Source organism: Electrophorus electricus, chromosome 2 (assembly GCF_013358815.1).
Source record: "Electrophorus electricus isolate fEleEle1 chromosome 2, fEleEle1.pri, whole genome shotgun sequence".
In the NCBI taxonomy this organism is placed as follows: domain Eukaryota; kingdom Metazoa; phylum Chordata; class Actinopteri; order Gymnotiformes; family Gymnotidae; genus Electrophorus; species Electrophorus electricus.
In genome coordinates, this window is record NC_049536.1 from 18746384 (window position 1) to 18774244 (window position 27861).

Below are 27861 nucleotides of genomic sequence, written 5' to 3' on the forward strand. Positions count from 1 at the left end.
AGCAGAAAGTCTCTCGCAACCAAGCTGGCATGTGTGTGTGTGTACTGCCGTACGAGGCACAGCAGTGGTAATATCCTTTGATGACGTGATATTGTTAGGGTCAGGTCAGACAGTCGTGATGTCAGGCAGTTGTTCATTATTAGCTAAAATGATAAAATGCTAATACACAAAAATATGCCCTCCAGCTGCTTCCTTGCTGCCAGCCTTGTTTACTATTCAAATCAGATGTGAGCAAATGTGCGCAAACACACGTGTTCGTGTATGTGCGTGTACTCACAGACCATACACATGCATGCACACTTGCACAAATAGACGTGTATGCACGCGCGCACATGCACAAGCATGTGTGTGCATACGCCCTCGAACATGCACACATACGTGTGCAGGGACACATGTCCGGCCAGACAGCAGATGCCCTTCTCATCTTCCTTCATCGTTTTCAGCTCGTCTCGCACATGTATGTCCAATGTCCCTTAAGACACAACCCAACTGAATTAAACACTTTGGCCAAATTGAATTTTACAAGACAGATGACAGTGTAGGAAAGACCCATCACAGGGACACACACACAGTGATGCAAATCACTGATAAGCAACACTTCGTGCGGAGGGGTTTAGACAGGAGCAGCTGGACGTTATACAGGGCTGGCGTCCTCGCTCACCTAATTTGACACCGAGTTTCTACATTGGCCTTTCAGGTGGCAAAATGGCGCTTACTTCTTTGGCCACTGGAAACCAGCCGGAGGCCTTTCCAGGCCGTGGCTGCTGTGTAGTTCTGCTGGAGTAAGGCTATTTCCCAGTGGAGATGATAAAACCTAAAGGTTTATTTACACCATGCCAGTTATTCATAAAATTTTCCTTCTAATGAAAATAACGGTTGTAGGTAAAATACGGCCACTTTTCTCCTGTACGCGCTGTACACTTGCCGGTTAAAAAGGAAGGTGAAACAGTCTTTAAACGAGTCCCTTAAGCACTCTAGCTCCCCTAATTTCAGAATGTGTTGAGGAGAAGAAATCCCCTATTCTCGCTGTCACGTGTGTATGTGGATCACATGGCCTCAGTGGCAGGTGTGTGCCTTTGGTGTGTGTTTGTGGCCCATGTGGCATGTTTATAAGAACACCATCTTTGACTCTTAGCACCCCCTCCTCCCGGTCCCTTTACCCACTGACCCAACTCACTTGACTTCTTTTGTTTTGCTACAAGTTTCTTTAGTTTCTGTTCAAGGTCTAAGGGCGTCCTCTGTAGTAAAAGCAGACTCCTAAGATCTGTTAATAGTCATGCTCCTCCGTGTGTATGTGGCGGCTTCCGTTTGTCGTGGGCGTGTTTGTGTGACTGTTTCCATCTACTCTCACTCTGTTGGTAGATATAACACAACAGAGATGATGTCATAATTGTTGGTAGTAGTGACACAACAGAGATGATGTCATAATTGTTGGTATTAGTAACACAACAGAGATGAGGTCATGACATGCAGCTACGCTCCTGTCCGATGACGCTTCACGACTCTTACAGTCGTATCATCGGACTCACTATTGCTCCCACTGTCTGCCTCTCTCCCCCTCCGTCTCTCTTCATCACCCTCCGTCTCTCTCTCCGGCTCTCCTGCTCCAACCTCCCAGGCATCACTTCTTCCGTTCCGTGTCGCTCATTTAGCGAGGGGGTTTCGCGTTTCACTCCTCCTGCGAGCTATGTCTGTCAAACACTAATTCAATTTATGACCCAGCTCAGAGCTCATCTGTTCACCTGCTTTTTTTCTGTGTCTGTGTGTGTGTCTGTGTGTGTGATGATAGGGAAGAGAGAAATGCAACTGCGTTTGATCCTATGAGTTCGGTTCAGCTGAGTGTAGTCTGGCACTAACTGAAATAGTGTCACAGGTGACACGTGTGATTAGTTTAAAGGAAATCATTTCATTCTCACACAGTGGTTGTTTGTGTGTGTACCATATACACACACTCCCTGCCTTGTTAGTTAAGTTTACTGGGAATATACATGACTGCACATGCACACGCATAAATGTAAAAGAACACAAGATTGCTGTTATTATTTAATTACAGTGCATTAGGAAAGTAGAGCCAGAGAAAATAAATGCATATATACATATGTACAAGCATACACACACACACACACACACACACACACACACACGCACACACTGTACATTAAGCTAAAGGTCACAACCAGTAGTTAATGGGCTAGTCCTCCGTGCACCTTTCCTTTGTGTTTGCCTGCTGAGGCCCCCGATACAAATAGCTCGAGCATGCGCAGATGGGCTGGTCGGGGTGTGCCATGCTGGAAGAACCCTGGATCTGCACTGTGTAAGAGAGAAGAGACAGGCCTAGGGGAGAAGTGCTGACCTAAGGACACATCCACGAGCCTCATTTACTGCAGCTAGCAGAGCAGCCAAAGAAATCTACTTCTACTCGCAGACACCCGCCAAAGCTAGAGTCATGACTTTTACAGCTGGCCTGGACCAGCCAATGACTAACACACCGTTAATCAATAACATTATCAGTGATATTTTAAAATGCCAAACAGTGTGACTGTGTTCTGCACATTAAATATTGAGGATGCAGGGTCACAGAGCTGCTGAGCTGTGAGAAACACTATCAGAGCTGGAGATAAACGAGTGAAGACTTGCCAGCACACACAGACACACGAACACACACACACACACATACACCCCACTGTAGCCTCACCAACATCACATTTCATAAAACCAATTCATATTTATCTGCAACAATGAGAGCTCATTGAGTCTCTGTGTGTGTGTGGGGGGGGGGGGGGGGGTGTTTAAGAGTGCATTTATGAGTTTGTACTCATCATGCTCTCCTCTGTGTGTGTGCTCAAGTTTGTGCTGCTGCCTGTCTCCATGGAGTGTGTGACTAAGCAGTTAACCTTTGTGAGCAAGAACAGCCTTATTTAGCTTGGCACCTGTCTCTGGCACCCGCGCGCGTGTGCGTCTGCTTGTGAGAGAGAGAGAGAGAGAGAGAGAGAGAGAGAGAGAGAGAGAGAGAGAGAGAGAGAGAGAGAGAGGTGCAGGCAGAGTAAATATTGCATCGATCACTCTACAGGAAAAAAAACAACAACAAAAAAAAACACTTCAGTGACAGTTTCTTTCACCTGACCTGCAGGTCCTGTCACAGAAATGAAGACTGAAACCACCCCTGAAAACATACACCCACCCACACACCCCCACAGTGAAAAAACACAGGCACATTACCAGCCAGAGACAGAGCGCACGCATGCACACACACACACACACACACACACACACACACACACACACACACACACACACACACACACACACACACACACACACACACACACACACACACACAGAGCTGTGAGTAAGGAACATTAAATTATGCCACCATTACCTCATTAACTCGGAGCAGAATGAACGAAACAGCTTTATTACATAACTCAAAGCTCTAAAAACAGAAACAAAAGGAAAGTGCCTTACAAGGCCGTGTCATCCGTCAGGAGCGTCTGCAGAGCCTGTTCTGGTGATGAAATGCTCCATTAGGCATGCTGACTGTTTAACTACAGAGGAGGACATTGCAACTATCACGTGAGCATAAGTGCTCTAGAAGAAGCAAATTAAACAACAATCAAAACGACAAGCAAAACAAGAACAGAAACAGGCATTCCATATTCCAAGCCCAGCATAAGGTGTTAGGACTGGCAGGATCTCCTCTGGCCAACACCACGTCCTCACACTGGGCACGTGAGTGACCGAGACCAAGTGCACTACTGGACACTTCCTGCAGACTGTTCGTCTTATGATGCGAGACACCCAGGCTGGAATCCAGGCTGCTGCGAGCCCTTCTAAAAACGCACACTGTTACACCCTGACCGTCAGACAGTCTGCTACAGGCACTATACTGTAGATAAATGAGAGGAGTCGGTTTTGGAGATGAAAAACCTTTACTGTTGATCTCATTATAATAGACGATTACCAAAGGTAAGCTGTTGCGGTATCAGAGATCCACTGCTGGAGTGTCAGAATAATCACTTATATTAAAGAAGCCAAGTAGCAGTGGGGTCATCTAGATCAAACAAGCAATCTATACATTTTCTCTAACATTTTACAAAAATGAGGATGAGGCACATCTTAGCCAAATTATTGATCAATTTAGCACATAAATGCTCGTCCACACACACACACACACACACACACACACACACACACACACACACACACTTATGTACACACGTGACTACATGCGCACACACACAGTTGAAGTAGACAGTACCAAAGCGCTAATTAGGCAGAAGGAAATCAACTGGTTCCGTACCCTGCTGTGTGGGGAATTATGGGAGAATCACAGTTCAACGCAACACCATCATAAATCACACCCTGCTGAGAGTTCACTCCTGCTACACACACACACACACACACACAGTCTAGAAGCAGTCCATTACACTGACGTAGTCACAGAGTGACAGTATGAGAGAACAGAAGGTTGGTGTGTGATTCCTACAGCAGGCCTTCCTGCTAAGCAAACAGGACTAATCCAATTCAGTCCATTTCTCTACCAAACCCTCACCCTCTCACAAATTACAGTACAACCCCCTCATTTGACTCACTCACTCATTACAATATAACTCATATAACTCATTCAGTCATTTCAAAAGAACTCACTCAACACAATGCGACTCACTATCTCATCCCAATATGACTCACTCACTCACTCATTCCAATATGAATCCCTCAGTCATCACAATACAACTCACTATCTCATCCCAGTATGAACCACTCCATCATCCCAGAATGACTCATTCAGTCATCACAATGCACATTACTATCTAATTCAAGTATGATTCAAATTGGACTTTTTTTTTACAGAGCACACACTGGGAGATGAGGGCCTGCTGTGTTTCAGTGCTTACTGGACAGTGGCTCAACAGGAGCATCCCAGGATAGCTAGGCTAACGTTCCGAGCAGAGTGAGACATCAAATCATTCAATCAGAGCTGCGGAAAGGGCTTGTGTGTCCGCATCCACACAGAACAGTGCATGGGCACTGTGTGAACTTCTAAATACCATTCACCGCTAGCGGAATTCATGGGTTGTCAAACCATCTTTTTCACTGTTGACAGGAATTTAAACCATTCAAAGCTGGAAACTTTTCATCAAAGCACACACCACTCCTCAGGTAAGCCAAAACGCACACTACACGCTGGCTGGACCTGCTAGGCTCCTAGGCTTCAACATGCAATTCTGCACCTGGATCCTGGATCCAGTCAGCTGGAGTCCAACACCATTGCTGTGAACACTGGTGTTCTCCAGGGCTGTGCTCATTGCCGACCCTCGACTATGCTGCCCAATCCAGTGTAATTTAGCGTTATCAAAACTGTCAAAAAATGAGGTCTGATTATTCCTACTAAAAAAAAGCAATAGGTTTGAACCATTCCAATACCTATTTTAATCCATTATGTCCCTAAGAACACAAACCAATACAGGAAGAGAATTATTTGTAGAGGTATATTTTTTCTCAGTATGAACATTTCAATAGGAACTTTTCCTTGTCATGAAACAGGAAACTATAATCAAACAATTGGGGTCTTGCAGTGCATGAAGCTTCTGTCTATAGCCTTGAATATTTAGTCATTACAGTAGCCTACACTTTTGTATTTTTGTTTAAATATATTTAGATAAACAAAGATGTAAACAAAGGTCTATTAAAAATGAAAAAGTAGTGTACTTACATTCTCCCATAACACTAGCTAGCATAAAAAGGCTAGCGGGCATCGGCCCATAATCATCTGGGTGCATATTTTGAGATGTGCCCTCAGGTTGCAAGTCCTGGTATGGCAGGCTAACTGTAGCTTACATACAAATGTATTACAGTGGTAGCTCAGTGGTTAAGGTATTTGACTTGTACTCAGAAGGTGGCCAGTTCAAGCCCCTCAACTGCCAAGTTACCACTGATGGCCCCTGAGCAAGGCCCTTAACCCTCCATTGCGCAAAGTTGTACTCAGCCATGATTGTAAGCTGCTTTGGACAAAAGCATCAGCTAAATTCCATAAATGTAATTGTACTGCTAGGTTCCACTATTTTGCCATCTGCTGTCCAAAAGTGCATCAGCATACCTCTATCTCTGTGAAGAACATGTTCCACTCCAGCGTTGTGGACATCCAGCATAGTAGACATCCAGTGCCGTGTACAATCCTTCCCACAGTCCATTTGCCTCTCTGCCATTTGGCAGAAGGTTCTGTAGCATTGCTCGAGGGCTGCCAGGCTAGACAACAGCTCTTATCCCCTGGCTGACTTTTGAACACCACTATGAGACTTTGACTGATGTGACTCACACAGTACTGCACTGTCACTTTTAAATGTCAGGCTTCATTCCTCTTAGGTCCACAAGCATTAATGTACTGACACGTCATTTCAGTGCATAGTCGTGGACCCCATTATGTTTACTAAAATGTCCTAATGTCATATTATAATATTGTAAGGTTAAAGGTCACTTTAAATCTTCTACTCCCTCACCCCTATGTACTCAGGGCCCTCTGTGGCCAACAAACAACATGTGTTTAGTGGAGGAAAAGATGTAGAGATCATCATATCTACACTGAAATACGCTGCTGTTTCTCTGGAAACCTATAACTCATGCGTCATTACAATATAACTCACTCATTACAATAACACACTCACTCATTACAATATAACTCATGTCCTCACAATATAACAAACTCATTACAACGTAACACACTTGCTCATCACAATATAACTCACTCATTACAATATAATACACACACTCATCACAATATAACTTGTTCAGTACACACTTGCTCATTACAATTTACTCCTAACATATCTTACTTTCTATTTACATTGACCCCACTCACATTATAATTAACTCTTAACATTATTTACTTTCTAATTAATGACGTCACTCATCACACTGTAACTCGCTAACTAATCACAAGATGAGCCCAACAGCCAAACAAAGCAAAGGAGACACAGGATAAAACTAAGTGAACTCAACAGTCACACACACTTCTTGAAAATAAAAGGGGGGAAACAAACAAACAAACAAAAACAAACAAACAATTTCAACTCATCAATATGAGCTCCCGGCTTGCCAAGGGCATAGAGAGAGCAAGCTATAGAACAACAGACTCAGAAGAGAGAGCAGGGAGTTGGTGTTTGTGTGTACACACACACTACCCAGTTCTCTCAGTACATAAGACTGCATGTGCTGTGAGATGCTGAATCACTTTCTGTGTGAGCTCAGGTGACGATCCCAACAGAGGCGGGACCTTCCCCCACTGCTCCTCCATTAACCTGCATCCAGTGAAAGACTGTCAGCTGTCACAGGCAATCAGAATCCTCACCTCAGCTGGGAAAGACAGTGAGTGTCCACAGGGACACTCACTGTGTACTCAAACACACCTACACATCTGCTACACCTGACACCCAACACCTGAACATCTGCTACACCTGACATACTATCGGTGTGGGTGTGTGTGCGCTCTTTGTCCTGCCCTACTTTATCTGTACAACACACCCTGTACACAATGCAGTATTGTATTGTACAGTATTGATTCTGGACACAGTGGTTCCAAAAGTGCACTGCTCTGAAGACAGACATCTCTGGGCTCACCCAGGTGTGGTGTGCTCTGGGTGGGCTGTGTGCTGCCACACCTCCTCTCACCCCAGGGGGCCACCTGACTGGCCTGCGCAGCGCAGGGCTCTCGGGGTTCATTTAAATCAGCATAAAGGGAGATCAACCGACAGGAGCTCAGGAGGACACTGCACAGAGCAGAGGAGGGGACAGACAAAGAAAAAGGATAGAAAAGTGAGAAGGAAAGACAAAACAAAGACAGAAATGAAGAAAGGAAGACAGAAAGGTGACGACCTGGGCCAACAACAACAACAACATGTCGGCTGGGTGCTGGTGTGACGTGTTTATTCAACACACAGGGTCAGAGGTCAAACGAGGAGCATTAAGCGCAGCTGTTGCAAAGAACAGGTTACCAGAGTTACCCAGAGCATACCAGTGCTAACACTAATCTCTCCACTCCTTCCTGCTCTTTCTTCACCAAGGATAAAAAAAAAAATAAAATAAAATAAAATAAAAATAAAAACACAGCATTCAATCATTCAGTAACTGGAGGGAACATCTGTTCCTCACTCCCCTTTATGTCCTTTCAGCTGAACTCAGCAAACAGAACATGAACCCATCAATTAATAAAACTAAAAAACTACATTATTAGTTAAACAGCACAATTAAAACAATTTAATCAATCAGAAATCAGAGGAATAAGTCTGAGAAGAGAATTCCCAAAAAAGCTCAGCCTCAGTGTTCCATGGAGCTCTGGCTACAGAAGCAAACTGTTCCATGGAGCTCCACCTCAGTATTATTATTAGTATTATTATTATTATTTACATTTCTATAGCACCTTTCTCAGACTCCAGCACACTTTACAGATATCAGCTTTTACAATCACTCACGCACCGATGAGAAGGGGCAGCCAATTTGGGCACAGCGTACTCTCTATCAGAAAGCGCAGCCCCCTGGGGGACCGCACCAGTGCGGGGGAAGGGGAGGAGGTTACGACCAGGACAGACCACCAACCATCACTGGACACACACACACATTCACAGGTCGCATTCATACAGGCGCGCCGCCTCCATCATTACAGTGTCCCATGGAGCTCCCCCTCCAGCAGTACAGTGTTCCGTGGAGCGCCGCCTCCATCATTACAGTGTTCCGTGGAGCGCCGCCTCCATCATTACAGTGTTCCATGGAGCTCCCCCTCCAGCAGTACAGTGTTCCGTGGAGCGCCGCCTCCATCATTACAGTGTTCCGTGGAGCGCCGCCTCCATCATTACAGTGTTCCATGGAGCTCCCCCTCCAGCAGTACAGTGTTCCGTGGAGCGCCGCCTCCATCATTACAGTGTTCCGTGGAGCTCCCCCTCCAGCAGTACAGTGTTCCGTGGAGCACCACCTCCATCATTACAGTGTTCCATGGAGCTCCCCCTCCAGCAGTACAGTGTTCCGTGGAGCACCACCTCCATCATTACAGTGTCCCATGGAGCTCCCCCTCCAGCAGTACAGTGTTCCGTGGAGCACCACCTCCATCATTACAGTGTTCCATGGAGCTCCCCCTCCAGCAGTACAGTGTTCCGTGGAGCACCACCTCCATCATTACAGTGTCCCATGGAGCTCCCCCTCCAGCAGTACAGTGTTCCGTGGAGCGCCGCCTCCATCATTACAGTGTTCCGTGGAGCGCCGCCTCCATCATTACAGTGTTCCATGGAGCTCCCCCTCCAGCAGTACAGTGTTCCGTGGAGCGCCGCCTCCATCATTACAGTGTTCCGTGGAGCGCCGCCTCCATCATTACAGTGTTCCATGGAGCTCCCCCTCCAGCAGTACAGTGTTCCGTGGAGCTCCCTCTCCATCATTACAGTGTTCCATGGAGCTCCCCCTCCAGCAGTACAGTGTTCCGTGGAGCTCCCTCTCCATCATTACAGTGTTCCGTGGAGCGCCGCCTCCATCATTACAGTCTTCCGAGGAGCTCCCCCTCCAGCAGTACAGTGTTCTGTGAAGCTCCACCTCCATCATTACAGTGTTCCATGGAGCTCCGCCTCCAACTGCAGTGTTCCACATTAACTTAATATCTACTGGAGCCATGAACCTCCTTGTCTGTTCTGTCGTTACCCAATTAAGTTGCTACGAGCATTAATCAACTAAATTGCCAGAAGGATGAAGTGTGCAGCTCAGCGTGCAGAGCAGTGATCAATGCTTGATGCATCGCAACAGGATGCAAACGCAAACACAAGCCTCTGGAGGAAAAGTGCTGACACACTACTGCTTTGGAATCAGGGCACAAGGCTATCGATACGCAGCACACCCTGCCACCTCCTGATGAGAAGATCAGAGAGTGTGTGGAAACACCACACACACACACACACACACACACACACACACACACACACACACACACACACACAAAGCTGAAACGATTCCTCAAGAAACTCAAGCAACTCGGTAATGACTGATTCTTGGCATCGAAGCTTCTTTTAATCCATATAACTACATCCACAATATTACTACACCCATTGTGCTTTTTAATCCATATAACTACATCCACAATATTACTACACCCATTGTGCCTTTTAATCCATATAACTACATCCACAATATTACTACACCCATCGGGCCTTTTAATCCATATAACTACATCCACAATATTACTACACCCATCGTGCATATTTTTCATGTGTGTAATCCAGCCTATTATTTTTCATGTGTAATCTAAACTATTTGGTATGTCATTCATATAACCAGTGTACCATCAACAATGTTTTGTGATCAAGTATCACTTGGCATCTTATATCAGCTTCGTCAAAATGTTCAATTACTCTTCTGTTAACAAATGGATCTTCCGTACAGATCTTGAAATACATTTCAAAGATTGAAAGGTTACATGAAAAATATGAATACAAGTAAAAGTAATTTGAAATTGTTTATTTACTTATTTGTTTTTTCATTTCAGAATTTCAGAAAAAGAAACCAAGTAGTTGAGAGACCTATTTTTCACCCACTTCTATATGTTCACTGATGCTCTATAAAAAGGAAAAGTATTTCTTATCCGATTACAAGATTAATCGATGGAGTAATCGGTAGATTACTCGATTACTAAAATAATCGATAATCTGCAGTTCTACACATGCAAGCTCATCTAGCCATAATGCAGGCAAGACATTCACTTTGTCTCATCCTCTTTCATTTAATACACTGCAGTGTGTACAAAAGCCCCCATTCTCACCCACGTTTTCAAGAACACCATGAACACGCACCTGGTTAATAATGTAGTCTACAATAGAGCTGGGCAATATGGCAAAAATATGATCGCAATATTTTTTTCCCCCATACTGATCAATATTCATCATATTTCATAATGCCGCCCTTGAGCATCCTGCTAATGAATACAGTTTAACAGCAAAAAGCTAATAATATAATGTAAACACTTAACTATGCAAACATCCTTTATCTGCCTTAAACTTTATTTGAACAAAATAAAGTCATATAAATTATGCACTCATATGGTTTTAAATTGCTCATATGTTTTAAAGATATGTGTAAAAAGTGAAAAATGTAAACACCAGTCATTATGCTACGTGTGCATGTTGTATCATTCAAACTGCTTATAACCTTCTTTTAAAAATGCTTTTCATATGGGGTTATGGCTGCAAAAGACGACCCGATTTATTTTTGTTTTGGTAATGTAAGCGCAGCTAAAATGTGGATGGTCTAACAATGCAATTTCACACTGTGGATGTGGTCGCTCTGTAAAAGATTTGTCGTTTTTTCTCGTCTTGGTTTGCACAGACCAATGATATATTTTGAAAGCCATCAGAATCCGCTGCTTCACTGCCTTTCAGCTACTTCCATATAACTGATATTGTGGTAACTTTTTTGGCAACGCTTTCAGCATCAGCGTCGGAGAATATCGTGAGATCACATTCACTTTCATGCCACTCGCTGGTTCCACTCATTTTTTCCAAGTTTTCAGAGCTTTCTTCAGTGCTGGTTGTGCAAACAATGCTTTGCTGTAGGAAACAGGCGTGTATTTTGATGTGCAACCCAAAACTGACTGACTGGCCCATGTCGCGTTTATTTCCGCTGTGATAGACTGCTACATCTGCACTTATCGAGTAAAAACGTCAAAAGCTTATCATCGTATCGACATAAATTTTATTGCGATTCTGTTTCGAGAGTGTTTTATCGCCCAGCACTAGTCTACACACATTCATGTCCACAAATGCACAACCTTCCACACACACACACACACACACACGCACGCACGCACGCACGCACACACACTTTCTCCAACTAGCTCAGGAAAGGACTCAATAAAATATCACCAAGGGCCTAAAGCAGAATACTATGTAGTGAATGAAAACCACAGAGGGCTTGGGCCATCGCGTGTTCTCCAAGGGGCCACCTCTGTGCTGTTCTTTCTCCTTTCTTTAGGTGAGCTTTCCTCTTTCACTGCTCTCTCTCTCCCCAACACTGCGTGAGAACGCAGCAGTAACAGGCTCTCCTAATTACGCCACCCCCCCGCACACGCAAACATGCATCTAATCTCCAAAATCAAAGCTCTAATTGCACAACAATTGATACTACTGTGCTTGCTAAGGCACCACTTTACAAAAGTACAAAGTTGCTGTGGGGTACCTTGGGGGAAAAAGCTTAAGAAACCCACGGTAGTTAAAAGGGCCTCATTAGTGGCTCTCTCCCCAATTCCTTTTCTCACTTCATCAGGAGACAGCGAGTCCATCCCCTCCCACCCTCGGAGAAGCGTCTCTAAATCAGAGCTCAGGTAGACAGAGCGGCTCCGCATGCAGGAGCTCCAGTGAGAGATGCCCTCTGACGGACAGCACCTGGGTGACAGTGCTGAACAACAAGCAGATAAATCAGGCCGCTCACATTATCCCCCAACTCCGCCCACACCACCCATCAGTCAGGATGATGGGCGGCTCCCGACACTACCCAGATTCATGCAATTTGGCATCGTCAACGGGACACACACACACACACACACACACACACGATGAGGGGGAGAGAGAGGGAGAGAGAGAGGGAGACAGAAAGGGCTGAAGTATGTGGGCACTCACACTGCTCACCTGCAGTACTTTATCACCACACGGTGACAACCAACCCACATCACTTCCTAAAAATATCACCTAGTCTCTACAAGTGGGCAGTCTTGACTTACTCTGTGTACCTCTAAGATAGGTGGTATAAGCTCTTACCTTCAGGGGAATCTATAGAAGATTTCCCACAACAAGCAGCCAATATCTAACTCAATCCAATAACGTAACTCAGCAGTGAAGTCATTCAAGCGTTATATTACCATCTGAGCCTCCTGCAACCAATCAGAATAAGCGACATTCCAGTCCAGAGACACATTGTGTGGGGCACACATGCAGTTCTAGGACTTGAGAGCTTGAGTGAAGTTGTAAGGTGAGTCACTAGGTGGAATTCTGAGGACGGTTGTGACAGTGTGGAGCTCAGATCATTGAAAGTCTGGGACACAGATGGGCAATGTCCCAGTACTGAAAAGGTAAAAAAAATAAAAAATAAAAAAAAAATATTGCAAGAATGGACGAGCACAATGCTGAAAATACTGCAAAAATGGACAGCTCCAGTGCTGAAAAGCTAAAATTATTACAGGAATGGACAGCTCCAGTACTGAAAAGCTAAAAATTATTACAGGAATGGACAGCTCCAGTGCTGAAAAGCTAAAATCACTGCAGAGGTGAATAACTCCAGTGCTGAAAATGGGATGCGTTTACCTTTTCCTCTTGCACATATTCAGCCTGGTCCAGTTAATCAAGGAGCTAAACTCTAAAGGGTGGTAGTCAGGCACTTCTAGCCTTAGAAAGTCTGATTTTAATGTTGGCCAAGCACAGACAGCTATGAAATGTGAAAAAAACAAAACATACGAACAGCCATGGAAAGTGCTGGATGAGTGATACAAAGCATTATGAGATATGGCTGATAAGACAGCATGACGAGGTGCAGCCCTGGGAGAAGCACTGCACATCATTATGTGTGTAACACTATCTTACACAGCTGACACTTCCGCCCAAAGCAAACTTTCAGTAGTCAAGTATGGCGAGGAAGCCACTTCTCGAGCAGAGTGGGGTTAAATATGCCCCTGGAGGGTACTGGAACAGCCACGGGAGGCTACTGACGAGGAGAGAAAGGCACTTGTGCGGGAGTGATGTTCATTTGAACTGATAAAACTGATTCAGTTGTTGATTCGCAGCGATGCAGTTCAGAATCAGGTACACACCCGAGTAGGACAAAAAAAGAGCTCCGTTACACCATCTCTGCCTTGGCACCAACATGCCACCTCAAAAGAGACACACTCAGAGCTGCATGCCTTTTCAATGCTGCTGTTCTTTTTCTGTGACGATCCCCCCCCCCCCCAAATCTCTGCTATGCTTACCCCCAGTCTCGCTCTCCCCCACTGCCCAGTATCCACCTTCTCTTTCCTCTCCTCCCACCAAACATTTGTCTTTCCATCCATTGGGATGATCTGGCCATTACTGCATGTGCTCTGAGGTAGCAGCCTATTGATTTAATGGGTGAAACCACTGCTCGCGTGCTCTCTCTCTCTCTCTCTCTCGTCTTTTTGTTTCTAGCCCTGCTTTGCTCTGCATATCACTCGCTGTTTCGACATCTCTCATTCAGGACCCTTAGTGGAAAAAGTCTGAATTCTTCCAGCCTCTCCCTGACCTAATCGATAAGTGCTGCGTGGGCGGGTGGGCAGGTACAGGTTGTAAAGGCCGCTCCTGAGTGTGATTCTCAAGTTCTGAAACAGGATGCTGACCACACTCACTCTTCCCTGGAGGGCCCAGCTACCGTTTCTTTAGCTCCAGAGAGAGAGCGAGAGAACGAGAGAGAGAGAGAGAGAGAGAGAGAGAGAGAGAGAGCCAATGGTACTGCGGGGGGGAGAGAGGGAAGGAGACTCACTGTTTCAAAAAGCCACAAGTTGCATTGAACACAGTCATTTACATACTGCAGAGGATGAGAGCGCGCCTCTCATCTCTCTCCCTCCTCTTGATGGAAGCATCCTGCACTCCATCCCTCATCCGTGATTCTGATTGGCTTCTGTTCTGGTCCGTGTCTGAAGCAGCTACAAACTCACAGTCTGTGCCTGATGAAGGCCATTTCTCCCGGCTGTGTACGGATGACAGTTTTCCAGCGATTCCATTTAAATCACATTACCTCCCTCTCTACACCCTCCCTCCTCACTCTTTCATTCTCCCGCCATCATTCATTCTCTCTCATTCTCATATTCTGCCTCAAGAAAATGAACTTGATGAATGGAGTTTACATTAGAAAAGAACCCGTACACTCCAACAGGTAATTTTCCAATAAGTCATTTTCACTCGCACTCATAAAAAATTCACACAGAAATACCCAAAATTAAACCGTTCGTGGGTTTCCGGCGTCACGGAAAGCTCTGGAAAAGTTCAGCATATTTCAGAAGGAGCCTGCCTCCTGAACAAGGCCTCCGTAGGGTCAGATCTTCTACAGAGCTTGTGTTCAGCGCTCGGGTTAATGGTGTTGAAACTCGACTCGGGGAAACACCGGCTGGAATCATCAGCTTCTGTCAATCATCTGACACCATTATAAAGATGAGCACTGTTTGGAGATTGTTAAAGTTCATCCTGTTTTTGGCCTCTTCTCTGAACGCTCACTGACCCCACATACACAAAACTCAACCACCCACCTCAGTCTCTCCCACTGCTTCACACATACCACAGGCTCCACAGGCCATTACACTCCTTCCTTCTACTGTACCTTCACCATATACACACCCCTGCACTGGCCCCGCCCACTACCATCCACAGCTCAGGCCACCCCACCGCAACCGCCGCTGTGCCTTCCCATAAACACACACACACACACACACACACACACACACACATACACACGCCCTGCTCCACCTCTGGCCCTACCCAACATTGACCCCATCAGACCCATAACTGGTAAAGCCCACAGATGGGTCCACCTCTAAATGTCCCACTCCTGAAGGAGGAGCAAACAGTTTTGGTCTTCTCAGCCATGACCTACCTTTTGTGTCTAGCAATCAGCATAAGCAAAGTGTAAATAGTAACTAATAGCAATGAGAAAAAGAGAGAGCGAGAGAGAGAGAGAGAGAGAGAGAGAAGGGGAGAGAGAGACATGACCATCTTACCCTCCCTGTATTTACTGATATTATTTCCTATTAATTTTTGTTAGTGTTATTCTTCATTACGGGGCCACTACACACAATTTTGCTGAGTATATTTGACTGCAGAAAATGCCCATCCAAACCCAGCACCACCACTCACAGGCACACGCCACTTCAAGATGTCCACCAGAAGCCAACCTGCAGCAGCAAGCAGCAAACAGCACACATCTTTTGCTCAGTATAGGATGACCTACCTTAGTTACCAACCCACTGAATGTTTAAAGAAATGCAGTCTCATGCCTGGAGAGCTCATTAGGTAGAAGAGAACATGTCCTTCCACAACTTGGATGCTGATTTGACACCTCAGAGAGCTCATGGCTTCACTGACCTGGAGCTAAACAAAGAGTTACACCAGGCCATGCTACACTGCACTGCTGTCCAGGACTGTCAACACACACTGTCCAGAGAAGAACAATGGGATTGCCTAGGGGTGTGTGCAAGCTACAGCCATTGTGACATCACAGTAACGGCAGGATTCCAAGTGCCATAATTGGACAAGGCAGGATTCCAAGGACCCTAATTGGAAAAGGCAAGGTAGATAATGTTCCTAAAGAGTCCAGAACATGCCGTAATGGCACACGAGTGCAATTAAGAAAGATGAAAGCAGAGGACACTGCTCCCAGTCAGGCCTCTCTCTGTGTCAACCACAGTGCAGGATGGGTGAGCTGTCAAGAACAATGACCAGAAAAAGTAACGAAAAACCACTGGGGTAAGAAAGGCATTTGTGTTTACAGGATTGGTACAGACACAGAGTGAAGCAGAATTAATCTGAAAACAAGGTTACCTTGCAGCCTTACACCCAAATCCCTGTTAGAGAACACTATAGCAAAGCAATAAGTGAAATTATTCTTTAACTGACCAGTCCCTACATCAACATGGGACATATCCAGACACATGCAGTGAAAGCAGCATATGTGGCCAGAAAGTGTCAACCTTTAGGACAGTCAGCTCATAATGTTTTCCATCTCCTGCCAAGATACCATCAAAAAGCAAAGAGAAAAAATCCTGTTAAAACAAAACAAAACAAAACCCATTCAATTATGAACAAGGGACACAGTGGAAGAGCTGAGGACATCTTTTGAAATGACCAATTTTTAAATGACCAAGACTGCAACAACAATTATGAACTATTCAATTATATTTTACCTATTATATCTGTGCGGGATCAGTAATTAAAACAAAACACATCATACTCTATGCAAACAATAAACCAAGAGCTAACAAACAACTGAAGGATCACCTGAAATTGAAGAAAGATGCGTTTTGGCTGAGCAATCTTCAGTAATGTGGGACCTACATAGATTGGGCACATGATTAAAGAAAAGAACAGATGAGTGGTTAGGATAAGGTAGAGGAGGGACTGAAATGGAAATGTAAGAGGCCTAGAAAGGACTGAATAAAATTATAGGAAAGAAACAGAAGCCAGCTCTACACTGTCCTGAATGCCACAACTTCTAAAACAAGTTAAATCCATGTTATGATTTTAGCAATGAATGCGAGGCTGTTTGTCTTAGCGTGGTTCCACAGTCCGTGATTTTGCTGGAGAAGGAGGTGACTCATCTTTATAAAGCCACTGGTCCATATGGCTTAATGGCGAAAGCTTTAACAGAAAGCTTTCAGTCTTTTCCGTTTTTACTCAGCTACTCCAAACTTTCCTCAGTGCAAGTTCTGCTCCACGGGCCTAGAAAATGGCCACAAGCATCCTTGGGTTTGGAAAAGCTCAGCTGAAGCATTAAAATGATTTTAGTCCTTTTGTCCTGCTCAGCATAAACATAGAGCACCCACTCCAGAAAGGACTCTAATCTCAAATAAATGATCTTATGGAGCCCATGTAGTTTTCTTTCAGAGCTAATTGTGGTGGTTACAATGTCACTGTTTTAACAGGAACATTTTTTTTTTAAAAATCACCACCACTTACACAAACAAATCAAATGTTCACATCAGGATTCCTTTCATGGATTTTTCTGCAGCCTTTCATAAAGTACAGCCTGTTAAAGTGCTTGTGCAATCTGAATGTCAGTGGTATCCTGGTGTGGATCAGGCAATTCCTGAGAGAACAGCCCAAGCAATATTAAAATGTCCTGTCTGACTGCCTTGTTCTGAATACTGGGGTGCCTCAGGGCTATATTAAAAATGTCCTGTCTGACTGCCTTGTTCTGAGTACTGGGGTACCTCAGGGCTTTGTCTTGTGTCCTTTGCCGTTCTCCATCTGCACAGATGAGGAGCGTTGCAACAGCAGCGATCTCTCCCTTATCAAGTATACAGGTGATGCAGCTCCCATTTCTTGGCAGCAAGATGCAAACAGTCATCCCCAGTATCTGTACATTCAACGGTTTTGTCTTGTGGTTTGATGGCTGCTCTCTGGATCTCAATGTCACCAAAACTAAGGGGCAGTGTATAGAAGACCAAAGGTCATACATGGCAATCTACACAAAGGAGCAGGTCCCATGCTGCAAATATTTGGGAACAGTAATGAATAATAAGCTCACCTTTCAGGATAATATGGACTACATCTACAAAACATGAGGCAGACACCTGGCTCTTCTCGGGAAGGTAATCAACCTTAACACCAGTAAGAATACCTAGACCATGGTGTATCCATTTAGAGCGCTTTTGACTTTTCATATTGTATGACCCTATTCATCCTTTATCAGATCCTATCAGAAGGTCGAAGACCGAAAGTTCCCACGGCTAGAAAACACAGATATAGAATACGTTCCATTAGCTGTGTCTATTCTCCATAAGTCAGTGTTCAAACCAACTGCTGTGGGATTATTTACCATCTTGTACTTACTGACTGTGGAGTATAAGCTGTATTGTTTGGCATGTGGTATATTGTAGGCTTTGCACATAGAAAGAGTAAATCTATGTCGGTGCTGCTCCAGATTTATAGTAGGGTTTAATTCAATCTTATTAGTCACACTGACTAATTTTACATATATTCTTCCACGGTCTAATTGTGTGGTGTGTTTTATATGCTAGTGCCAAAGAAAAATCCACTTTATGTAAATTAAGTGGACAGTGAAGCATTTCTGATCCTGACGCACACACCTACACCCACACACAGACAAAAACACACACTCATGCTGACAAACACACACTCCCATTATCTCATTCGTTTTTCTCTCTCTTCCCCTCTAACTTTTTCACTACTACACTTATTCTCGCTCTCTCTCAGCACAAGTATGTAAAGCTCATTTCCCAGAACTGGCAAGACATAGGAAAGAGGAATCATTTCTCATAGCTGTGTACAAACAGGCTGGCTAAAAGCTCTAAAGCACCTCATGCTTAGTTAATCTAATTCTAACAATGTGTTAATGCAACTATTCAGGGAAAAAAAAAAAGCAGAAATGCTTCCTCCCTTCAGGAAGTGGCAAATTTGCATTCTCTAGAGTACAGCAATGAAATCATTAAAGGCTAGCAGCAAGCGGTCATTAAATGAACCTCTCCTGTACTCTCCTCCTGGCTACTGGACTTATATGTCCAATCAGAAATGTTCATCCAATGTTATGAAAATCGCTATTTATGAATGAAAGCCAATTAGCATAATGGAAATATTTAACTTTCATTTACTGTTGGCCACATCAGCATGCTTATGTGAAGTATCCCTTTAACACCCCTCCCTTCCCCAGCTGTGAAGAACTGCTGATAAAATCATTTACTTCTTTGAAGAAAACCATATTTGGAGAGAATAAGTGAGAGATAGACAGACAGAAGATACTTCCATTATGCTGCAAATTTGAGACTTTAATCTAATGATTAAGGTAAATTTAAAAGGAAGTCAGATTTTTAAGACTGTTACTGGGCTCACAACAAGCCGTATTTTACATTAAAGTTGTTCCCCACTTTGCCTCATTCATGAGCCAGTCCTGCTGTCTGTAAATCATAAAAATCATATGTATGGTGTCATCAGTGTGCGCCCAGGTCTCTCTGAAACCCCCCCCGTAGGAAACTGGTCTGAACGCGCAGGGCAGAACAACTTCAACACAGCAAAAAGCCTGGCTATGAAACAGAACCTAAAGGTTTTGTGTGTGTGTGTTTGTGTGTGTACGTAAGACATGGCTAAGCATATGAGTGTAAGATCTAACTGTCAGAAGAGAGTGAATACCCATGAGCAATAACTATGGGCACCACGTCTCTATGATGCAACTATGAACTATGAAGTAAGAGAAAAACAGACCACAACCCTGGCAACAAAGGTGCAGCTGTACATCAGATGATAAACATGAGGTTTGAACGAGCCTGAGGTTGGAATGATCCTGCAGGAATCCTGTTGTCCTGTCTCTGGATACGTCAGGATCCAGAGAAATTCCTGACCACCCAAAATACTGCATGGCAGGGTAAAAGGTCACGATTGCAGCAAGATGATGCTGCTACTGGCCAGAACACAGTGTGCAGGTGGGAGGGTGGTTATGGGTAAATTTAGAAATGTGTTTGGGCTTTGATCCTTAGATCAAAGAATGAAAGCTAGAGAGAAAAAGAGACAGAGAGGGAGGAGTGAGGATGAGGGTGCAGGTGAGAAGAAGAGAGCATGAGTGTGTGTGTGAGAGAGAGAGAGAGAGCGCGAGAGAGAGCAGAAGGTTTGCTGAATTGTCACTTTGATTTCATTAAATGCAACCTTCAGAGATCCAGACAACACACACTCTTATGACGTCACGCCACCGCTGGAAACACACAGGCCAGGAATGTTAGCAGCACACAGGCTGTCTTCCCACTCACCTGAGAACATAGCACCGCATTGGTTTGCCATTTTCTCCAGCAAAAGGCCAGCATTGCCCCTTTAGGATCATTACAGTAACAGCCGGCTCCGTCATTCCGGGAATACACCACTCGGCTCGCAATGCAGTTAAACAAGCCACACTGCGAGTCCTTTCCACAGCCAGCACTACTGGAACTGTTCCCTTGACAGAGCAGGCCGTTCATTAGTTCATCCGGAAGTGGCTGCATACAACCCTTCGTGGGGGTGAGTAGCACAGCACGGCCGTGCAGTTTATAGAGGTGAAATTCGGAGAACGTTCCTGACCAGCCAGAACACGGCAGGATAGGTGCAAAGTAGATTACTGTGGAGTCATGTCATGTGTAGCAAAGAGTAGTTTATAATTGAGTAGCATGGTTTGTAAACATATTCTAAAATGTTTTACAGCAGTATAATTTACAGATAAGTATTGTAGTTTTAACTTTTTACATACTATAAAGTTAACGCTTTATAATTTATAGTATACTTATAGCCATAAATTAGTGTATAATGTAGAACTGTGAACAGAGGTATGTAGTAGTGGAGTCCGTAGTAAATCAGTGTATAGTAGTGTATTATTCCAGTATGTCAAAGTAGTATGATAGTACCATAGTATGCTAGTGTAGCATGCAGTACTACAGCAGTGTAGTGTAGTATGTAAAAGTGATGTATGTAGTAGTGCAATACGCTGTAATATTCTGCAGTGTCATTTGGCTGAGGGCACTAATCCCACTGTAAAGGTAGTGTAGTATGGTAGTTTAATATGTAGTAGTGTAGTATGATAGGGTAGTATGTAGTTCACTCATACCACTGTAAAGATAGTGTAGTATGTAGTAGGGTAGTATGGTAGGGTAATAGGTAGTAGTGTAGTACGGTAGGGTAATGTGTAGTAGGGTAGTATGTAGTAGGGTAATATGTAGTGTAGTATGTAGTAGGGTAATATGTAGTGTAGTATGTAGTAGGGTAATATGTAGTGTAGTATGATAGGGTAGTATGTAGTGCAGTGTAGTTCACTCATCCCACTGTAAAGATAGTGTAGTATGGTAGGGTAGTAGGTAGTAGTGTATTATAGGGTAGTATATGGTAGGGTAGTAGGTAGTAGTGCAGTATGGTAGGGTAGTATGTAGTAGTGTAGTACGGTAGGGTAGTAGGTAGTAGTGTATTATAGGGTAGTATATGGTAGGGTAGTAGGTAGTAGTGTAGTATGGTAGGGTAGTATGTAGTAGTGTAGTATGATAGGGTAGTAGGTAGTAGTGTATTATAGGGTAGTATATGGTAGGGTAGTAGGTAGTAGTGTAGTATGGTAGGGTAGTATGTAGTAGTGTAGTATGATAGGGTAGTAGGTAGTAGTGTATTATAGGGTAGTATATGGTAGGGTAGTATGTAGTAGTGTAGTACGGTAGGGTAGTAGGTAGTAGTGTATTATAGGGTAGTATATGGTAGGGTAGTATGTAGTAGTGTAGTACGGTAGGGTAGTAGGTAGTAGTGTATTATAGGGTAGTATATGGTAGGGTAGTAGGTAGTAGTGTAGTACGGTAGGGTAGTATGTAGTAGTGTAGTATGGTAGGGTAGTAGGTAGTAGTGTAGTACGGTAGCGTAGTAGGTAGTAGTGTAGTACGGTAGGGTAGTATGTAGTAGTGTAGTATGTAGTGCAGTGTATTTCACTCACCCCACTGTAGAGGTGCAAGCTGCAGGTGTTCCAGGACCAGCTGAGTGAGCACACCCTCTACGCTGGCCTCACCCTGACGCCTCAGAGAGGGGTGCATACGGGGTTAAGGGTCACAGCACTTCAGAAAACACAGTGTTCAAGACTCTAGTGCAAAGCAACTGACCTGATTAAAATCCAGTTTAGCAGATGGATGTGGGAAAATCATCCAGTGGGGGGACTGAGCATGCGAGTGAGAGGACAAGAAAGAGTGGAAACCAGTATTCATAGAGGAAAGCACGTACACACACACACACACACACACACACACACACACACACACACACGCGCGCGCGCGCACAATCCTAGGCCGTCTGTTGTAAACATGTTAATCTGTGCAGATCCTACCCAAAGTAACCAAGCACAGAGGCCACTCAGGTGTGAGCCCTCATCAGGATCTCCTCATCTGGATATCTTCATCTCAGATGCCATCCAGCATGATGACAGACTGACCTGGTGTCAGAGATCACCGTCTCCTGACGCTAGAGCTCTGCCTTAGTATAAAGCAGGTGTAGGAACTGGGATGACGGGCTTAAAAGACCAGCATGAACAGGATACCTAATCCTTCAGTGCATCTGAAGTCCATTCCATTCAATCCAGTCCAATCCAAAAGTCAAGATGACCAAATCAACCACAAACTGACTCAAAACAGTTCTACTGAATTCCAGCTGGTTCAATTAATTCAACAGAACTCATCTGCACCCAGCTCGACACACCCATCAGAACCTCTCCCTCCTGCATTTCTGAAGATCTGCATTGACAGCTCCTCAATTATCATGTGATCTCACACTGTAAAATCATACTTGTCGAGTCTGTTGAATAACATCGTCTCTACTTATATCTTAGCTGAAGATCAGATCCCATGCAACCACCGGGTAGGAACAGAAAACGCATAGAAATCCATTTCAATTCAAATGGCCTACGCAAACTTCCTTCAGCCCTACAGGGTGTATTGCATTAGCAACACTGACTGTGTTAAAAAGATAAACCAGTACTGCCTACAGACGCACATGATCCAGGCTAAGCGCGCGTAATTACAGTTCTCATTACGTGCCTGCTCAGCTGTGCGGGCCTAGCATATTAGCTGGCCGGTCTTAACCCACCAGAACCGGAAGCAGAACCTGAACTCTGCAGGAACAGGCTCTTCGCATCCCAGCACACGTTTAACTCCCTTTCTGTAAACAACAGTCACTAGCTGGTAAGTGTGAAATTAAACATAAATTAACTCGCAACAAGCACTTCTTCAGCTATACCACGCGGAGCTGAGCGAAAAAGAAACAAAACCCACACATTCGCCGTCGCAGTCTCTCCCGCTCTCTCTCTCTCCGACCGACCGTACCGACCGGGAGCATAGTGGCAGGAGCAGAGCGAGCGTCCATCTCCACGCGTCAAGCTCGAGCTCTCTCCCTGCACGGAGCAGTGGCCGCAGGATCGTTTAACATCCTCTCACTGCTCGCGCTGGGTGCACAAGCCAGCAGACGTGCCGCCACGTGTGCACAGTGAAACGCTCTCAAGACTTGGACATCCTCTGACTCGGGCGCTGAGACCTTTTTGGGGAGAAAATTGTTTTTTCATTACACGGTTTTCTATCATTTGTTATTCTGTGGCTACTGCCAGTGTTCGGTGTGGCACCTGGACCATGAAAATCACCCCATAAATGTCAGTACAGTTGACAAATGAAATGACTCATCATTTATGACTAATGAAAGTGGGCCCAGGTCTGAAATCCCCCCCCACCCCCCCGATGGTCACTGAATTGAGAGGCCAGCAGCCAATTGCAGAACGAGACCAGTTCAACATGGAATGACAGTAGAAGAGTTTCATGGTCTGGAATAAAGACAGTGTATGTGCAATTGAGACCTGAGTATACACTAAAAGCTTTAATCCCTAAACAGATGCACATACAGGCAGGCGCACACAAACACCTACCCACGCGTGCACCCACGCACCCCCAGGCTTGAGCGCATATCATGCCCTGACCTCTAGCCATCCCTCTCATGCACATCAGCTGCTGCACAGCTGATCACACAACCTGCTTTTGCTCTTGTGTGTGGGGGGGAGGGGGGGGGGCACTTGGACACACTCTCCCATGGGGTGGAGTCACAGTTCTCTCGCTCCCTCTTTCTCTCACCTCTGTGCTGGGATGTGTGCAGAGAAAGGCCTTCAGCTTCCTTTAACTGTTTTTGGGTTTTTTTGCTGTTACGTGCCTCTCTGTCCACTCCCTGTCAAGCAGTTCACACAAAAACAACACAATTCCTTAACCCCCAGCACAGACCATTCCACAGATGGGTGGGCAAGAATATAAATATGAAGACGAAGTTTCTCTGCTGGCTGATTGGGTTTTGTAGGGATCAAAGTTCAGCCTTTCTCCAGCAAACACCAGAAGACTCAGAACAGCACACAGGATGCAGTTCCAACCGCTGGTCGTCACCTTTCCAGTGCATTTCAGCCATGTAACATGCTGTAGCTGTGTTCACGGGTGGTAGTGCTTAGTGGTGGGGTGCATGTTCCTCTGAGAGAGTGGGAGGACAAACCCTTGGGCCCTACTCCATCAGCAGCTCCCACCGAAAAGCCTTCACCGCACCAGGGTTCAAGACGAGACCTCATGCAGCGCTACAGACAAGAACGCTGCGATGGAGACCGGCCGGGCGAGACGGATTGTAAAAGCAAGGCTGCCTTTTTTTTTTGTCTGCCACAGAGATGCGAGATGTGTGCGCCCCTTTCATACTGTACGCTTCACACAGCCAGTCAAACGCTCTGCTCTCCGTTCCCCGGGGAAATCAGGGCAAATACAGATGTGACTAAAAAACCCATGCTGGCAGGGAACTGGCAGGTCTTCATTCTTATTTCCTGAACGTCTGTTTAGTGTAGAGTCCCCCAGAGGAAATGTAGGAAGGGAGCTGTGTTTGAGGAAACACTGATAACGCTCACCTATGGCAACACATCACACTACTGCTACTCTATCAGAGACAACAATCCCGGACCCCCAACCCTGCAGAGCTGTCCACTGCACAGCAAGACCACCCTGGCACAAAAGCACATTCAAACACTCAGAATAAATAAATAAATAAAAATGTAAAAAAAAAAAAAAAAAAAAAAAAAAAAAAATATATATATATATATATATATATACACATACACACATACATACATACATACATACATACATACATACATATACACACACACACACACACACACACACACACACACACACACACACACACACACACACACACACACACACACACAACCTGGCCAAAAAAAAAAAAAAAAGGTCCCTCACACTAATATTTCATTGGACCGCCTTTAGCTTTGATTACGGCACGCATTCGCTGTGGCATCAACTCAACAAGCTTCTGCAATGTCACAACATTTATTTCTGTCCAGAGTTGCATTAATTTTCCCCCAAGATCTTGTACTGATGGTGGGAGATTTGGACCACTGCGCAAAGTCTTCTCCAGCACATCCCAAAGATTCTCAATGCGGTTCAGGTCTGGACTTTGTAGTGGCCAATCCATGTGTGAAAATGATGTCTCATGCTCCCTGAACCACTCTTTCTCAATTTGAGCCTGATGAATCCTGGCATTGTCATCTTGGAATATGCCCGTGCCATCAGGGAAGAAAAAATCCATTGATGGAATAACCTGGTCATTCAGTATATTCAGGTAGTCAGCTGACCTCACTCTGGGCACATAACGTTGCTGAACCTAGACCTGACCAACTGCAGCAACCCCAGATCATAGCACTGCCCCCACAGGCTTGTACGGTGGGCACTAGGCATGATGGGTGCATCACTTCAGCCGCCTCTCTTCTTACCCTGATGCGCCCATCACTCTGGAACAGGGTAAATCTGGACTCATTAGACCACATGACTTTCTTCCATTGCTCCAGAGTCCAATCTTTATGCTCCCTAGCAAACTGTAGCTGTTTTTGCCGGTTAGCCTCACTGACAAGTGGTTTTCTTAAGGCTACACAGTTGTTTAGTCCCAATCCCTTGAGTTCTCTTCAAATTGTGCGTGTGGAAATGCTCTTACTTTCACTATTAAACATATCCCTGTGTTTTACTGTTGTTTTTCTACGATTTAATTTCACCACACGTTTAAGTGATCGCTGATCACGATCATTCAAGATTTTTTTCTGACCACATTCCTTATTCGAAGATGATGCTTGCCCCCTGTCCTTCCACTTTTTAATAATGTGTTGGACTGTTCTTCACCAGATTTTAGTAGTTTCAGCAATCTGCTTAGATGTTTTCTCTGCCTGATGCATGCCAATAATATGACCCTTCTGAAACAGATAAACATCTTTTCCACGACCACAGGATGTGTCTTTCAACATGGTTGTTTAACAAATGAGAAGCTACTCACTGCATCAGTTAGGGTTAAATAACTTGTTGCCAGCTGAAATATAATCACCCATGCAGTAATTATCCAATGGGAGGCTCTAACTTATTTGTTTAGTTAAATCCAGGTGGTGACTTTTTTTTTTTGGCCAGGCACACACACACACAGACACACACACCAGGTGAGACTGTCATACAGGCTCAAACACTGAGCCCAGAGGCCGTATTGGCATGCATGCCAGTAAACATAATAATTCAGAAAGAAAAGTACTTGGAGGGAGTGTGTGGGGGGGGTATGCTCCCATCACTAAACCTCCTTCTTCTTAGATTCCACGAATCAGTATGTTTGTGGGATCAAGTGCAGTTTTATCATTCGTTTGACAGCACACATTATGCATCCAAACACTGAAAATCCCACACCACGCCTCCTCCCTCTTAGAGCAGTGGGTAAGCTGTGATCAGCGTATAGAGCAATCAGTCACAAGCACTTTATTCTCCTGCCCGACCTAGCACAGAAGAGCAGCAGGTTACAATCCCACACGCTGCGGGACACGGTCCTGCAAGCTGCGGGACACAGCTCTGACAAGGAGACCGATGAGCCTGGGGATAAGACAAGGAGGGACAGAGACAGCTTACGGGGCCATGAGGAGAGACAGAGAGAGAGAGAGAGAGAGAGAGAGAGAGAGAGAGAGAGAGAGAGAGAGAGAGTCTCTGTGGGAGACACTGGAAGAGAAACATAAGAAATTGTCAAAGAGAACGAGGCAGAGACAAGGTTAGAGACCGAAAACGTGTGTGCCTGCGTGAGACAGGGCTCAACCCCACAAATGCAGCATGGTCCGAACAAAGAGGCCGTTGAGCTGACAAGAATAGGGGTCAAAAGTCACTCCCTGGGAAGAAAGTGTGTCTGCACACCATGGCAGGTGCCATCACAGTGATGCACGTGAGGATTGCACACAGACACATGCATGCACGCGCGCAACCTTCACACGTCCGCCCATGCTATCCGTGCGCAACAGCAGCAGATGTTAAAAGCATCTAATACACATTAAAAACAAACAAACAAACAAACGAACGAACAAAAAGCTAAAAGGACTAAAGACAGTCCTGCACTGATGGGTGAATTTTAATTTCCCCTGCATTCGTTAATGATTTCACCATTAATTAATCCCGGTTCTCAGACCTCGCATGTGACAGAGACAGGAACGTGAACAGAGCTGAACTGAACTGTTTAATTGGGTTAAGTGGGAGTGAAGGATCTGAGAGTAGAGGATGGATGTGAGTAGACTTAAGCACAGATAAACAGA

The 27861-nt window shown here is 44.9% G+C and overlaps 1 protein-coding gene across 2 annotated transcripts in view; it reads right to left on the reverse strand.

Moving 5' to 3' along the window:
- The window catches only part of trappc9 (trafficking protein particle complex 9), a 201596-nt gene that overhangs the window by 36180 nt on the left and 137555 nt on the right, over positions 1 to 27861 (reverse strand). For both annotated transcript variants that reach the window (XM_035521889.1, XM_035521888.1), the window contains one exon: positions 22177 to 22267. In XM_035521889.1, the coding sequence (XP_035377782.1) occupies positions 22177 to 22267 (91 nt within the window). The remainder of the gene's footprint in view (positions 1 to 22176; positions 22268 to 27861) is intronic.